The 17,533-nt window shown below is 42.9% G+C and overlaps 4 protein-coding genes across 4 annotated transcripts; 3 read left to right on the top strand and 1 right to left on the bottom strand.

The window, feature by feature from the left end:
* Positions 1-1,607: 1,607 nt before the first annotated feature.
* On the top strand, positions 1,608-3,776 carry GCG54_00014411 (uncharacterized protein; the record flags this gene model as incomplete). Its single annotated transcript, XM_045414246.1, has 1 exon — positions 1,608-3,776. One exon carries the CDS (start codon positions 1,608-1,610, stop codon positions 3,774-3,776), a length of 2,169 nt encoding a protein of 722 aa, XP_045270824.1.
* Positions 3,777-5,397: 1,621 nt separating this feature from the next.
* GCG54_00014412 (uncharacterized protein) lies at positions 5,398-6,808 on the top strand (the record flags this gene model as incomplete). Its single annotated transcript, XM_045414247.1, is given in 2 exon segments — positions 5,398-6,714; positions 6,734-6,808. Coding segments are annotated over 2 exon segments (1,392 nt in total), but the record flags the coding sequence as incomplete, so codon positions are not given.
* A 761-nt stretch (positions 6,809-7,569) lies between these two features.
* GCG54_00014413 (uncharacterized protein) lies at positions 7,570-7,728 on the top strand (the record flags this gene model as incomplete). The annotated part of the gene is made up of 1 exon (XM_045414248.1): positions 7,570-7,728. The coding sequence occupies one exon, from the start codon at positions 7,570-7,572 to the stop codon at positions 7,726-7,728; it is 159 nt and encodes a 52-aa protein (XP_045270826.1).
* Positions 7,729-14,550: 6,822 nt separating this feature from the next.
* Positions 14,551-16,014, bottom strand: GCG54_00014414 (uncharacterized protein; the record flags this gene model as incomplete). Its single annotated transcript, XM_045414249.1, has 1 exon — positions 14,551-16,014. The coding sequence occupies one exon, from the start codon at positions 16,012-16,014 to the stop codon at positions 14,551-14,553; it is 1,464 nt and encodes a 487-aa protein (XP_045270827.1).
* Between the last annotated feature and the right edge of the window lie 1,519 nt (positions 16,015-17,533).

Below are 17,533 nucleotides of genomic sequence, written 5' to 3' on the forward strand. Positions count from 1 at the left end.
CTGATATGGGGGCGGAGGGCTACATGGAAGATGACCAGCTGCCGAAATTCCGCTTTACTCAGCGTAGACGCAAAGCAAAGCATGATGGAAGGAGGTCGGGCAAACGTTGGGGCATTGAAAATCACTGCGATTTGCTGTGCAAATGTCTCACAAGCTGGTCATTGGTGGACAACAGCATCAGCAGGAGCGTCGACATGATTGGACTGCGTCGAATTGTGTTCCTGCCGATCTTCCCGCAGAAGCTGACAACTGCAACAACAACACCATCGCGGAAGCCCCCCACAACAGCGTCTCACGAACTAGACGGATCCATCTATCCCTCTTGCGGCGGCAATCTCTGTTCAACGTTTGGGAAAGAATTCCTTGTCTGGTGCTGCCTATCTCAGCCACTCGTAGGCTGCGGTATGAGTCGAAAGCACTGCCCGAGAAAGCGAAGCACAGTGAACGTGATCCCAAGTTTTGACCGCGAAAAATACTGTCCGCGAGTTCGCAGTCAATATCCGCATGCACGCACCAGGGTCAGCGCCACACATGCCTGTCTAGGCAGTAATTACGACCATTCAACTGCGCCCGACTAAATTTACATGACGTGTCTTCGTGCTGGGTGAGATGGAATGCTACCCCACGCTGCAGCCCAAGGCCAAGTGATCCTGCCGATGAGGGCTTACGGCCATCTTCAATGAGTAGCCAACAGCGACCGGTGAAGAAGCGACCTCACGGCTTGATCTAGCCGAGGTGTGTCCAGCCATGACTTCCATCAGACTGAAGTCCTTCCCAGCAAGCTCGACCTGACTGCAGCGGTTCGTCCCATTGGGGCAACTTCATGTCCATCTATTTCGGGTCGACCCGACATCTAGAGCCGCCCCCGCGAGTCCTCGCGATGTCGGCAAGCTTCTTCCGCGCCCGTCCCATTTTGCTACTATTGACGCAGAAACGCGGCGTTCGATGGTCAGCTCCAAGCGACCGCATCCCTCCGTGCAACCCTGTCTTCCCGCGCACGCGATCCTTCCAGAGTACGGGGCATCAGGCGCGTAAAAAGGACGCCGCAGCGGCGGAGATGAATCAAGCTCCACTGCAAACCCCATTCATGCCGAAGAAGCCCAAGATGCAATGCACCTGACCAGCCACGAACCCCCGCTTTCTCACGCGTTTTGAGATAACACGACTTGCTGTTCCCGCCTGTAGGGCTGATGCGGTGAGACTCGAAGGATGGCGTTGTGTGCTACCGTGGGCGGTGCCTGTTCGCCAGCACTGCCTTCATGTCAACCTGTGGCGCGAGTACAGACTCAAAGGTGAGGATTTGAGGCTATTATCGTGATTATTTTCCCAGTTGATTGTTGCGATGTATAAAGTGAGACGTATGCTCACGCCAAAATGCACTTTCCCTTCTCACAGAACATCAAGCACTTCTTAACATTTCAGTTTACCTTTCCTATCTCATTTCCTATTTCTCCTTTGTCTCTTCTCGGGGTTCATTGTTTTCGCATTTTCTTCGATCTAATCGCAACTCTCCAACAACCATTTCTATTCTGATTTCGAGTTGTGTCGTTTTCTCATTCTTCGACCTAGTCAAAGTCATCTCTTATTTCCCTTCACAGATACACAACATGCCTTCCAGAACTTCCATCCGAAGCTCGTCCAGCTCATCTGGATCTCCCCCCTCCTTCCCCAGTCCCGACCTTTCTAGAAGAACATCCTTCCCGTTCCCCACCACAGACCTCGACAACATCCACTTCCCCCGCGCATGGGAGGCTGCATGGGAGGCCGCAGGCCAGTCCAGTTTCGAGCGAGCCCAGGCCTTTCTCTTCTTCTACCGCGGCGACGATGTCGCCGTCAACACCGAACTCAGATACATCGCCTCCAACCCCAAGCACCGAGATGTTGCATCTCTGGCTGCTGCGGTACAACAGCGCGTTTTCAGCAACCGCCATGCCAGCTTCAACACAAGCCCGCTGCTGCAATGGGTGCGCTTCATGCTCATCAAGAGCCAAGCGCTCATCTCTTCCAAAACCAAGCCTGTTCGCGACTTCTTCTTCGACCCATCGGTCGCTCGCAACCTCCCTCAATTCCCCGAGGATTCTGTTGAATACGCTTATCCAGCCGCCCCTCTCAAGGTCATGATCGTTGGTGGCGGTCCCACCGGTCTTGCATCGGCAATCGCACTGGCAGAGAAAGCCGGCGCCAAGGTCGAAGTCCACGTCTACGAGGGCCGATGGGTCCAGCAGCCGGGCAGCTCGTTCGTCAACTACCCACCAGGCGCTCGCCGCCGCGACCAAGTTGTCACCCTCCAGGACTCCGTCACTGACCTCATGAGCGAACGAACTAGACTCGCCGTCTTTGGCGGCTGTCCCGAGAGAGTCTGGCCAGGGTCAAGCAACCTCCAAATCCGAAAGCTCGAAGACGGTCTCCTCCGTCGCGCTCAAGACAGCCAATTCCGCGACCTCATCTTTCTGCACGCAAGCCAAGTCCGCAGGGAAAGCCTCGCACAGTATGGCGACTTTCACATCATGCTTGGTGCGGATGGCGCCGGATCCTGGCTTCGCGGTTCCTACTTCGAGGGACAAGAGTCGGTGGTCGGCAAGAGCTACGCCCTCGGAGTGGCTTTTGACAGACCCCGAGGTCTACCTCGCTCTCAGCCTATCAACGTCTTCCTGACAATGGGTCAGACGCGTTATCTGCTTAATGCAAGCGACTTCGACGGCACGGGATACCTCAACATGCAGCTTACTGAAGCTGAGTGGGACCAGATGGTCTCTGTTGACGGCCACCCATGCACCTTTGGTCAGCCCAGCTGTTTAGAAGTGGGCGGTCGTTTGGCCGAGGGGTTCCAAGAGAACCAAGTCTTCGCCCCGTCCCGCGACCCCAACAGCCCTCTCTGGAAGGCCATCCTCGACGGCCTCGAACTCTATGGCTTCAAGGAATGCGAAGTTACCAACATCGTCCGCATTCCAATCGTCGTCCGCAGGATCAACAAGGCAGTCGAGCAGCTGCCCCAATGCGACTGTTCAGCCCTCCACCGTCCTCATGGGCTTGTTGCTCTAGCCGGTGACGCTGCCATGACAGTGCACTTCTGGCCCGGTCGCGGTGCCAACTCAGGCATGAAGGCCGGTATCGCATGGGCCGACGAGGTTGCCCAAGCTCTAAAACGGGGCCATCTCGTCGGTCTGCAAGTCGGATCTCTCGGGATGTACGACGACTTCCTCCAGAAGCTGCAGCAGCGCGAGCACGGCGGCCGCAGCCTGCCCATCGTCAAACAGTCCGGCGACCCGAACATGATGGCCTGGCTGATGGAGAATGCCCGCCTCATCCCACAGCACGTCGCCATGGAATGGCTCGTCGGCACAATGCGCCGCGATGCCGTTCGCATCCAGCAGCGTCCCGACTGGGCTTTTGAGCAGGAGACGAACCTCGAGTACCAGCTCCGTGACATCCTGGAGAAGATGGACCCCATCAGTCTTCAGGAGATGGCGGCTACCTTCCCCTGGCCCACAAGGGAGATGGCTGGAGCCGAGGTCATGCCTATGAGGTCAGTCGTCGACGCTTGTCTCAGACAGGATGGCAGCAAGCAGAAAGAGATTCTCAAGTTGGAGAAGGAAGCCAAGGCGAAGAGGCAGGAGCGGAAGAAGAAGTCCAAGAGCGCGGAGATCACAATGTCGGGAGCTGATCTCTCTCCCGCCTTCTGGGCTACGATGGCGGGGGCGACGAAGCCTGCGCCGCGACAACGGTCTTGGAGGCCATTCAGCTTTAGCAGGACCCCGCAAAGTGTCCAGGGATGATTTTACGGTTAAGATGAATAATGAAACAAACGGGTCAAGGTGCATTCAGCATTGGATAGCGTTGTCTGGGCTTTGGGGAGAGGCGTTTGGGGTTCTTGGACGAATGGATCGTCGCCGGAGGTTGCATCAAAAATATCTTTCAGTCGCTCCTTAGTAGCCTTCATAATTGGGAAATCATAGCGAAATCCAATAAGTGCGCAGATGACCAGAGGACTGGTGGTAAATCTGTGTTCCGTTCCGAGAGGGTCCCTTTGTCCCTATGACTCTGCAGTACAAATGTCCAGTCGTAGCCGCCCAAAGCCTGAGTGGATTGGTCAACTGTTATCTAGGTTGCATAAGGCAGATTTGATGCCTAGTCAGGTCGTCTTTTTCTGAATCATTTCCTGTTGTTCCCATGATTCTGTAGTGCTTATGCTCTCACCTAGCCGCCGACCACGCGACTGGATCGATCAGATGTTGTCCTTGTACGCAGGCAGTAAAACTGGGTTTTATAACAATAAAGGCTTCTCGGTCCGAAGGCGGGGAAATTAGTCTTTCAATCGTCGCCGTTGTTGGTCCAAAATGCGTTGTTGAGGACAGGAGTTTCGCTTCCTTGAACGGGACCATTAACCGAAATAATGAACCTAAGGCCTAACCCGTCGGAGTAGATTTCTGACTTTGAGAAGATCAGTGCTTGATGAACCACGGAGGCCACCTTGAATATGCATAGCTGAGTACTAGGTAGCGAAAATCATTGATGTGCCGTATCTCCAAAATTGAAATGGAGTGTTGTTATTATTATTGCTCTTGCTGTTGAAATATGGTATCTAGGCCTTAGCGGCGAGAGCAGAACTTAGCGTTCGTCGGAAATATGACTTCTCGAATTGAAATCATGGATACTTTGCTTTCCATACATACGGTAGCGCAAGGAATGCAATTGCGTAGGACAACTAGCTCGTGGAATATTCAGTGTCGACATCAATCAAACTTTCAGCAATCACATATCTACAAGGCATTGTGTACATTCGCGGCTTCGATTGGTCGACTCTATGCAGTACGACTATCATTGATCATCGGAAAGGTCTGGTGCAGCAAACTTGGAAGGGGGGAAGGAGAGGGGGGGTAAGCTGACCAATTCTCAATTAACACGTCATGCGAAGCACCGCCGATGATTAATAAAGCTGTCGATGTCCCTTCTTGCATGCCCCGGAAACCCCGCTATCTTTGTCAACAATAAATGTTCCCCATGGTTGCGCAATATTTTCGGCATGGGCCTTTTCTACGTCGTATACCTTTTCGACTGGCGCTTGCGGCGAAGCCATCTTGTCGATCACTCTCAAAGAGCGCTTCCCAATTTAAGCGCTACTTCGCACCAATCCATTGGCGAGAACTGGGAGGCCACGGTTTGAAGCTCAACAAAGAATGGAATGTGGTCAGAAAACCATATCCCGGCCATCAATCGAGAAAAATCAATGTTATCGAATATGTCGTCAATGGGTTCTTGTTCCTCGGTGGCGTTGGCAGTATGATTCTCGCAGCCTCATTCTCCAGTGCAGAAAGCCCCGAGGTAGCCTTGTATAATCCGACAATATCAATTATATGGACTAACCCATTATGGGTTTTCCATGAACCAACACAACAGAGGCGACACGATATTGAAGTAGAACAGGGCTTCAAGTATGCGCCTCTCAATGAGCCATTTCAAACTCGTGTTCTTATCTTACATCCTGGAGACGAGGACCAGCTAGTTGAGTGCAGCTTGATAAGAGCAACTTTGCATAGAGAGCCTATGCATTCCGAATATCCCGGGAGCTTCTCTGGAGTCGGAATCGAGAAGAGTTCCAAGTCCCACCTTTGGCTACCTGCTTGGGAAGGCCACCATGACATAACAACCTACGAGGCCGTTTCGTATGCTTGGGGTGATCTAACAGTCCCAAAGCTGATCCAGTGCGATGGGCAACCAAGGGTAATTTCGCTGAATCTATATCAAGCCCTACACTCATTTCGTCACGTTTACGAGCCTCGAATTCTCTGGGTGGATGCCCTGTGTATCAATCAAGCTGATAACTTGGAGAAAGCGCACCAAGTTAGCATTATGGGAGAAATATATGCGGGTGCGCGCCGCGTACTGATATGGCTTGGCTGTGGCAGTGACCTAGAGAAAGCCTTTGGGCTATTGATGAGAGGTCAGCTATCTCAACTGAACTTGATTCAACATCTTATGTCTGCGCCATGGTTCAGTCGGGTTTGGTGCGTTCAGGAGCTGGCGCGCGCAGCCGACCCTGTTGTGACTGTGGGCAAACGAATGGCCCCTTGGGACCTATACGTACGCCAAAGTCGATTAGCGTTGAAAGAAATCAAGGGAAAAGCCAAGACTAATCAGGACGGTTATCTCGACCATGCAGAAATTTTGGACGATATTCGCAGTCGCTACGAGAACGTCCAAAAAAGGCGATTCAAGCAGCCTGGACGAAGACAGAGTTACTCGAGTGCTTGGAAGGCCGGTGGAGCAAGCTTGGTGGAGCTTCTCTTTCTCACTAGAGACTTCAAAGCCACTGATCCCAGAGATAAGATATTTGCGCTCGTTGGCATAGCAAGCGATGTTCAGGAGCAGGACGTAGAAGTCTTCCCGCGGTACGATCTGTCCACAGATGTTGTCTACCGTCAGCTTGTCCTCTGGTATCTCATTCGGAAACGGAATTTTGGCATCTTCTCTTTCGGAGGAGGTCGCACTCCACTGAGTGAAACTCACATGGATGACCTACCCAGCTGGGTTCCCGATCTTACACAGCCAAATGCATTCACGCCTTTCCAGAAGTTGCCCCATGGTTACAACTACAGCAAGGATAACTTCTACAATGTTTTCAACTACCTGGAGGAATGGCTTACAATGCTGAAAGCCAACGAGGACAGTCGCATTGAAAAGCTGCAGTTCTTTCACACTGACGTTCACAACCCTGTATGTGCGGGTTGGACAGACTGGAGAGACCGATCTCTGCTGGCCAAACTACCGCCGATCAAAGTCTCTCATGCGGGAAATGTACTTCACTTGAGAGGGAAATATGTTAGCACAGTTTCCCGTTTGACTGACCACTCGTCTGGTCAGCTCATCACGGATATAACAATCTCGTCGAAAGATGCACTCGAGCCCTCATAGAAGTGGCTATGCGATTGTTGGGAGATTTTATTTAGCGTGATGCTTGAGAGTCAGACAGACAGTCAACTGGCCATCTTATTTGACTGCACTTGGAGAGCAATCATCTGTGATACCACAATGGCTGTCGAGCGCGATTTGGGCTTTGTTGCAGGAGATGATGTTGGAAATGGGTTTCGAGCATCATTCAACAAATTCCTTCATATGAAGCTCAAACAGGATGATGAGGACTTCCGAAGGAGTTCGAATCTCAACCGAAATCTGGAGAGATCGTACAACAAGGCTGCTAAGGCTGATACTAATCTATCTCATCGCCAAATGTTAGAATCCTTTCAATGTCATGACGACTTTTGGCATCGATTCATCGAACCCAAAACAAAACAAACACGACGCAACACCGCGGGTAGTATGCCTGAGCCAAACACCAATTCTCCAAATGCCTCGTCTGCCAGAACATCGGATAGTCATAGAAAGCTGCTTCGAGCTGTGAAGGAGGGCATCGACAAAACCTTCGCATACGATGCTGCAAAGATATCGGAGAGTGCAGCAGCTGTGATCTCAAGCTACAGGTTTTGGCATAGAGGGCGGCGCTTTGGCATTGCAGGTAACGGCAGTTTCATTTCTACTCCAGACTCTGCGCGCGAAGGAGACGTCATCTGCATGTTTGAAGGAGGCCGCGTACCCTTTGTACTGCGGCCTAACGAAGACGGTCTGTATTCCTTGGTAGGGGAATGTTACGTGCATGGACTTATGCATGGCGAGTGGAAGCGGCCGAACAGGAAGGTAAAGTTCCAGACGACGTCTTTTGCTCTCAAATAGATCCCTGGGCTATGAGAATTCAGGCAATGTAAAATGGCACAACGGAATCTTTTTTCCTTCAATACGGAGCTTCACCAATCGATCTAGAATTATTTGTTGCCTTCAACACCAGCGCAGCACCCCATTCAATCCTATTCAATTAATTCAACTAATCAGCTAATTAAAAGAGGGCTTTTTTTATAATTAATTAGCTAAAATAATAATACCCTCGTTTTAGATATTTTAATTAATCTGAAGTTAGCTAGAAGAAGGAAAATCTAGTTTTTAGACTAATTAGAATTTTTAAAAGATTTTTAAAAAAAATAAAAATATATTACTAACTATACTTAAAGAAATTTACTATTAGTAATATAAAGACTTATAATAGGATTTAAACCTATAACTCTATACTTTATTAAATAAAGTTAGGAATTATATTACTTAACTATATAAGTACTAATAAATATATAAGAAAATTAGGATTTTAGCTATAGCGCCAGCCTACTAAGCCCTCGCTAGGCCTCTACTGAGGTTTAACTAGATTAGTTAGCTAGGCCCTAAAAAGGGGCGCTATGCGCGTAAGTAGCTAGAAGGGCTAACTTACTTAGTTTATAGTAATTAACCTCTATATTACTACCCTCTTATCCTTCCCTAGCCTAGCTTCCTAGGCTATACTATTATAATTAAGTAAGTTCTACCTACTATAGGTAGCTAGTTCTAGAATAAGTAGTAATATAAGATCTTACTAAGCTATTACTAATAACTTCATAGCACTAAGTAATAAAAATTTTACTTTAAAAGTAGCTTCTAGGTCTAGAACCCCTCTAGCTATAGTTACTAATATAGCCTTAATCGCTAAGCTTATTATAACTATTTAGCGCTAAGCTGACTAGAATAATATACTTATTAGGGCTTTTTCTAAGTACCTAATACTAGCTACTAAAACCTCTGAAGTTTTAAAGTCTTAGGCCTATAAGTATAAACGCTTATTAGTATATACTTATAGAACCCTTACTAAAGATAGTATACTAGCCTAAACCTATAATTAGCTAACTACTATAGAAGATAGTAATACCCTCTATTCTAATACCTCTAAGGCTTAGAAGATATACTAAGTACTAAGTAAAATATCTACTACTCTATAAATATAGTAGTATAACTATTAAGCTAGCCTTATAGCTACTAATAGCTCTATATAAGCTAACTTCTTAGCGTTTACTCACTAAGAATATATTAACACTAAGTTTTAAGAGCGCTAGTTATATAAGCTCTTTAATAGCCTCTATTAAGGGCTAAACTAGTAGCCTCTCTAGTTCTTTACTAAGTAGTTAGTAACCTACTAAGCCTTTAAGACCTTAGATTTTAAAAAGTCTTAAGCCTAAGCCTTTACCTTTTTCTTTTAACTTTTACTTTAGCTTTAGTAGGGGCTTAAGTACTAGAAATTTAATATATAGCAGCTTTAAACTATAGCTACTACTATAGAGTAGCTATAAGATATATACCTAGAACAGTATAGCTACTATAAGACAGCTAGTAAGCCCTTAGTACTATAAGCGTGAGAGGCTACTACTAAACTAGCCCTAAAGAGGGTATATTTTAATTATAATACTAATCCCTACTAAAAGTGTAGTAAAATAAGCTACTAGATAGCTAATTACTAGGTTAATAAGTAATACTAGGAGTGTTCTAAAAAGAGGCACTTTATAGACTAATACTATTGCTAGTAGCCTACTAGGTCTCTACTAGGTAGTACTTATATTAACGTAATTATAGTTAAGGACTACCTAGGCTAACTAAGTTTAAAAGACTTTAAGGCTTATATTAACGCTATACGCTGTATAATATTACTAGCTACTAATAAAGCCCTTAGCTTAGACTAATAAGCTAAAGAAGAAGAATAGGATAATAGTCTTAATACGTTAGAAGATAAGTAACTACTAAGTACTTAGGGGATAGTAGGTAAAGCTAGTATATAGGTGAAAAACCTAAAGCTAAGCAGAAGCTAATAGTATATAGGTAAAAGACCTAAAGCTATATAGATACTAGCTTAGCCTAATAGTATATAGGTGAAAGACCTAAAGCTATATAGGAGGTAAAAAACTATCCCTAATACCTAAAACTACTAAAAGCTTAAGGGGCCTCTAATAAAGCTAATAGTATATAGGTATAAGACCTAAAGCTATATAGAAGCAAAAAGGATTAATTATAGGCGCTATAGAGGGTTTAAATCCTTATATAACTAGCTGTTACTACCCTGATGATATGCTGCTGATCGGCGAAAGAGTGCTTGCTGAATTTGAGGGCTTCGTTTAGCGTATAGATATTATCCTACGTGGTGATACCCTTAGCTGTTTGCTTATAGAAGGGTGTGCCTTGTAGGGGATTAGCGTTCTTATATATCTCTTATGGTGTAGATATTATGAAGCTTTAAGACTTATTATAGGTTAATAAGGAAGAGGAAGAGGAAGAGGGATAAGCATAAAGCCCTACGTATAGTAGAGTTTTTATACTTCTAGCTATGAGAACCTCTTCTGACGACCTCTTTAGTTAAGAAGTTATCTCTTATGTGGTAGCGTTACTAGGCTATAAGAGCCTTAGTAACCTATTTAGCCCTAATATGATCAGCCCCACTATGTATAGCGCTGCTAGCCCTACGCTGCGTAGCTAGCACTATTACTATTCTGCTAGTCTATTCAACTAAGGCGCACGTTTAACTTTATGTAGTGATATTCAGAGGGTTTACTTACTAGTAGGAACGTATAAGGTTTCTATACTATTTTCCTTAATTAGTAGAGGGTATAGGTTAAAGTACCTATATAGTGTTTCTAGAATTATGCCTATATATAGGGTGAATTTTACTGTAGTCTTTTTGTGGGGGGGCTGCATCATAACTATAAACTTAAATCCTTATATAAGCAGGAGTTTTTATTATTTTTACTATAGATTAATAAACTTAGAGACTAAGCCCTCTAGAGGGGGGGTAATTATGAGAAAATTAGGATTTTAACTATAGTACTAGCCTACTAGGCCCTCACTAGGCCTCTACTGAGGTTTAACTAGATTAGTCAGCTAGGCCCTAAAAAGAGGCGTTACGCATATAAGTAGCTAGAAGGGCTAACTTGCCTAGTTTATAGCAATTAACCCCTACGTTACTACCCTCTTATCCTTCCCTAGCCTAGCCTCCTAGGCTATACTATCATAAAATATTAATAAAGTAATTTTTATTTAATAAATACTTTATAATACCTATTTTTTTAATATATACTACTATAAAGCTAAAATATACTTTTAGTTATTAGGCCTAATTAATGCGTTTTTAGCTTCCTTACTAAGGCTTAAAAAAAGCTTATTTTTAACCTCTTTACTAGCCCTTAAAAATAACTCTTTTTTAATATTACTAGTAATACTACTACTACTACTACTACTACTACTACTACTACTACTACTACTACTACTACTACTACACCTACCTCTATACCTTAAAGCTCTATTTATATATACCTCTTAGTATCTTTTTTAACCTCTAGCTTACTATTATAATACTTATATTAGCCTATAATTAATACCTTAATCACTTTATTAGTTATAACTTATTAACTCCTTATAAGATTACTACTTAGATTTATACCTTATTAACTACTAGTAATATATTAACTATTAACCTTATTACTTATAGTAATCTAGAAGCCCTACCTTATACTATATAGAAGGGTTACTACTTTATTAATATTAAGTATATCTTAAAGAAAGGTAGCTAAGGCTATACCTCTTAGATTAAGAATAAAGGCCTCTTTATCTATAAGATCTTTTAAAGTAGTACTTAAAGTATACTACTTCTTTACTCTACTTTTAACTATACTAATAATATATCTAAGTAATATTTACTAGGTTTACTAATACTATAATAAAGTTAAGTATCTTAATATACCTTAGAAGGCCTCTATTATATCTAGTACTAAGGTATACCTTAAGACTATCTACTATATCTTCTAAAATTAATCCTATATTAAGAATATATCTAGTAATAATTCTAATACTAATAAGCCCCTCTTTAAGTACTAATACTTTATTCCTATTACTATACCTTAAAGTAAGGTCTTATAGATTAAAGAACTAGCTTTTAGGTTTATTATTAATACTAATAACCCCTTCTTAATATTTAGTAATTAATATATATAGTATATACTTAGCCTCTTTAATTATAATATTTTTAACTAAATATATTAATTAAAGTTAAGTTAGAAGGACCTACTTAACTAACTCTATACTTCTAAGAAGGTATAGATCTAAGAGGAGATATAGAAAGCACTTACTAGAGTTTATATATTATTTAATCTATAGACCTCACCTAATTAATATATAATTATTACTATCTTTAGCTACTTTATTAATAAAGTAAGTAAGTAGATATAATACTTCTTAGCTTTTTATTACTAGCTTAATACCTACTTTAGTAAGAATATTACTATTACTATTTATATTATTCTTAGTAACTAGGGCTTATTTAATAGGGTTAATATAGCTATCTCTAATAATACTATAAATAATAACTCTTATCTTAAGGCTCTCTTCTCTTCTCTTTTACTTATATATATAGAAATTAATACTAAATAATACTAAATTTAATACTATAGCTATATCCTTAACCTTATTAGTTATACTATTATTTATAGTATTAATAATAAGGTATTTAAAGAGGAGTCTAACTTCTTTCTTAGTTTTAATAGAACCTAAAAAGACCTAACCTACTAGAGGTAGAAAGGCTCTATTAATAAGCTCTAGAATATTATTAAGTATATTAAATTATTATTATAATAATCTAAAAACTTTCTATCTATTAGTAATAAAACTAATAATAATAATAAAACCTTTACCCTATAGGAGGAGTTATTATAAGAGCTAAACTTAATACTAAATAATACTACTTAATAGAACTTAATATATATAATAATTAAATATACCCTACTTAAATATAGCTAGATTAATAGTTATATACTTTATATCTAAGGTTTTAAATATACTATAGATTATATCCTTAGTAAGGATACCTTTACTAATAAGGACTAATAGATCCTTATAGAGTTAAATAATATACTTAAACTACTCTATAAATAGACTAAGAGATATAAAGGCTAAGGTAAGAGTAATAAGTATAGTTAACTCTAGGAGGTTCTAATAAGTATAAAGTACCTCTTAGATTAACTTAAAGACTAGTATAAACTTTATAATACCCCTATTAATAAGGAAATTAACTTTATAACTACTTAACTTACCTAAAGTTAGTTATAATAACTATTTTAACTTATAAGAGTATTATAATACTCTTTAAGAGCTTTAGTAGTAGCTTTATAAGCCCTATTAATTAATAGTATTCTAACTTATATTTAGTCTAATTATATACCTTTATAATACCTCTAGTATAGTACTTTTAACTCTTATAGCTACTTATACTTATTAATTATTAATAGCTAGTAAGTACTTAATAAATACTATACTAAGTTTATAAAATCTCCCCTTTATACTACTATAGTAATTTTATATCTTAGCTAAAACTTATAATAGCTTAAAAAACGCTAGAATATACTAAAAACTTATAAATAGCTTTATAATATTTAAAAAGGATTTTAAAAGTACTAGGAATAATAATATACTAAAGGATCTAACTTTATTAATTATTAACCTTATTTAAAACCTTAGTAAGCTACTTTTTTATTACTTATTATTACTTTAAGAACTAAGGACTCTAAATATTATTAATAATTAAATAGTAAAACTTATAATATTACTATTAATAAAACTAATAAACTAAAGTAATACTTTAGTTTCTTAATTACTAGGCCTATTAATAACCCTATCTAATAGTAGATTTTATATTAATAGACCTTCTTAATACTTAGTAAACTTACCTTTAATATCTTTACTATCCTAGTAATAGTAATAGACTATAAGAGGGTATTTAGCCTTATTAAGTTAGTTCTAATATTATAGAGGTTATTAATAAAGCTTTTATAGTTTAAGAAGACTTAATACTTCTAGAACTAGATTTAAGGTAGTAGTATTACTATTAGTAGTTACTACTTTAAGTAGAGGGGTTAATAGAGGGCTATATAACTTTAGATTATTATATAATATAAGTTTAGACCCTCTAAGAATATTATAAAAGCTTTACTAACTTCCTATTTAGGTAATTTAAATTAAATTAAATTAAATTAGTTAAAATAATTAAAAGTATTATGAAAAGTCATTCAATTAGCTAATCTCGAACCTCAGTTTTGACTTGATTGATTAGTATGCTGCGCTGTTCAATACTGTGACGTTTTATCTTTTCACATAAGAGTAGCTAGCTCTTGGAGTTTCGAATATTCTTATCGTTCGACTTGGGCCGAGAAGACCTCATTGCTATGTTCCCAAGAGAGCCAAGACTGTCCCACTGGGAACGAATCATCCAAAGCCCGTCCGGGCAATCCCTCAACTGCCCATCTTTGAGAAATGAACTGATTACAGCATGATACTCCAAAGAAAATGCTTCTATCAGTTAAGGTAGGTACACAGTGTCGGTATGGCCATGGAGAATTGCTTTATGCCTTTGCTGGAAAGGGCGGTCCGCTTGGATGCCGCTAGCATCCTTTCCAACACAATTGTTACATTGATGCGGTCCCAGCAGAGATCCATGGATATTCAGAGACGAATGTGCAGCGGTTGCTTCTCGCCTTCTACAGAGTTGGTCTCACAATCAGCCAGGAGGTCTCAGGTGGAATGGATTACACGAGTACTTCATTTGTATTGTACAATCATGACGCTCTGAAGCTCCACGGTCGCAAGCCCTCTCTAGTGACGGGCAACTCAGCGACTGTGTAGGATCAATTCATGGAAATACTGAACATCGACGTCAATCTTCCTATCCCAACAATCGCCGAGAATACATGCGAGATATCTACGTCTTTTTGATCTCTCCTCAAGTTCGCCTTTAAACATTTGGTCTGCCTTTCTCAAATGCTTTTCAGCCAAAGTTCTCAGAATGGCCCTGGTCAAGGCTCCAGCGCATGGCTCCTTCAAAGAACCAACGGAACCTTCAATTGTGCCCAGAGCTTCATCCCAGCTCGCTACCAACGCCGCTTGTTCCCACATAGGCCAACGGTCACGCCACTGAGAATCGGCTTCGTCTTCGCATGATTCACTACTTGCTTCGAGGAATTCCAAGTCTGATTGCAGTAACAGCGGAAGAAGCTTGCCGGTCTTCTTGGAAATCGCAGCTATAAAGATTGCGCTATTCCCTGACGAGTCTTGTAACCAAGGATTTGCATGATGATGCAACATGCATGCCACAGTCCCCAAGATTGCAGAAGAATGGCTTTCAGTGTTGGAAACCAGCAACTGCAATGGAGTTGCGCCCTTAGAGTTCAGCTCATTCGGATCAGCCCCTCGCTGGAGCAAAATCTGTACACAGTTTCGAACCGGAGATCGCTTCGACAGTATTGGGTGCTCCAACAGCTCATGTAACATAGAGTTGCCGGCTGTGGTGACGCTTCCTGGTATGAGCGAAAGCCTCGCAACCCTACAAAGGGCTTCCGATAGAGCGAAGGTCGCATTGGAGTGGCGGCCTGGCAAAAATTGGAAGTATCCGGGAACAAGAGGCGTACCGCAGGGGAGAACTGTTTCCGGATTTGCTCCTTTCTCTATAAACAGTTGGATCTCGCTGGCATGTTGTTCTTCATGCAAGAACGATGCTCTTCCTCGGAGTCTCCCGATATTGGCCAGGTAAGCCTGCAACGGTGTTTTTCCATTGGGCAGTTCTCGTGCGATGTCAGCTCCGTGGGAAAGAAAGTGTTCCAAACATGATGAAAATTGTGAGGTATGTGCGTGCTGATGTTCAACGAGCAAGTGGAAAGCCGTTGCCCCGTTGTGGTTAGGGATATTGAAATCGCAGGCTGAGCGCATCAGTACTTCGATAGAAGAAGCGATCGAGGCGGGTTCTGAGTTCGTAATGGCCGGGAGTAATGCTGAATGAAGAGGTGTGTTTCCGTGTTGATCATGCAAAAATGGCTTTGCCCCAGCCTCTAACAAAATGGCCAGATTGGCACTGTTTGACACAGCCGCGTGTAGAGGACACTGTCCAAGGTGCCCCCTAGCATTCACATTCGCGCCAAATCTAATCAAATGATTGACGATGACTTCAGACCCTTTCCCAACGGCATTGTGAAGAGGCTCATTCTCAGCAGTGTCTTTGGTATCCACAGGAGTGCCGCGGTTGAGAAGACATTGCACTTTCTGGCTGTCTTGGTTAATGATGGCATTGTGCAGCTCCATTTTGTCATCTTCTCCAGTGTAGATGTCGCTTGATGGATCAGGAAAGTTGAAGGAGAACTCATGCGCGGCATTGATTGCTGATGGGGTTGCATTTGTGCTATCGTAGCTGACACTACCGCTACTGTTCGAAGTAGACGATACCCTTCGGGAAAGACTTTTCCAAGAATGAGTGAAAGGAAGTCTTCCAAGAGAATGAAGAGAAGTTAACAATCACCTCGGAACTGTTGATGTAGCTGTACTGCGACGGCGTCCGCAAGGCCTCGCTCCCAAGGACGCGGCCGGGTTGGATTCGGCACGATATCTCCTAAGCCCCCACTCTTGTAGCTTGCTGCGGTATGAACGTTCTCTGTGAGCATCATTGTAAGTAGGTTGCCAATTGCGCCTATAGTTGCTAAGAACACCGACTTACGAGGCGTTGAATCCATGCCGCCCACGTATGATTCTCATGACATCGTCGAGCGTCTTATTCTGAACATGGTAGAGATCATGAATGTCCGCCTTGACAGGGTCCCAGTCGATAGTCATGTCGAACAGTCGAACGATTCAGCCATGCCATATGTTTTGTCATCGAACTGAACTTCCAAACAGAAGGCGCCAATTGGTGACACGAGCCAAAGGTTGCGAGTTGTCCAATTCTGTTGTCCGAAAGCGCTCTTGACATGTCGTGATGGCTGCAGGCTCAAGGTCAAAAGTTGATGCGCATGGGAGACGGCAGAGGTCTCTTTGGATCAAGAGTGCTTGAGAAGAGGCGCGAACTGCGTGAGGCTCCGGGAGGTCCTTATCAAAGATGAGCATTGAAATTCGATGTTTCGGCAGCGCCGCCAGAGGGGGCTGCGTATTCTACACCATAGCCCCTCCTTGGTGGCGATGTCTGTGGCGTGGCTGTCTAGCTGCAATTTCCCGAAACTGCAGAAATACCTTGCAGCGTGCTCGTAGGAGCTTATGGACAATCTTACTGGTACTTTGGCCGCGGGGTGCAGTAGTCGCATTTTGCAGTTTGATTCGTTGCCACTCGCCCCGAACCGCTGGCTGCTGACCAACTTCGACTATTGTGAGTGGCCCCAGCCCGGGGCGGCAAACGGACGTGGCGAAATACTGAAGCATTGGATTCCGCCTGCTATCGTATGATGTCGTCATTTTTATGGCGTTGAGAGTGCAGAAAGAGAACCCGGCAACTGTTTCGAACTTTTGGGGGGCGGTCACTGAAATCCCACCATCGTCGCCAAATGTGAGGAGTTGCGGCAAAATTGCAAATTCAGATTGAATATGCCCTAATGACTCTCAAATTCAGCTTTGGTGTTCTCCGTCTGCGCCTATTGCCATGGGATGGAAAATGACGGCCTAGAGGTTTCGCATGGAGCATTTGATCGTGGTGAATACGTACAAATAGGGCCATGGGCATGCTGGTTAAGGCTTGACAAGTCCGGACAAGTTCATCGTTCTCGTCACTTGCTGTTGCACACTTGAAGTTCTAAGACCAACGAGGCTTTTCACTGTGTAATGCTATGATGGACGCAAA

This window comes from Colletotrichum gloeosporioides, assembly GCF_011800055.1.
Source record: "Colletotrichum gloeosporioides strain Lc1 chromosome Unknown consensus_6, whole genome shotgun sequence".
NCBI lineage: Eukaryota > Fungi > Ascomycota > Sordariomycetes > Glomerellales > Glomerellaceae > Colletotrichum > Colletotrichum gloeosporioides.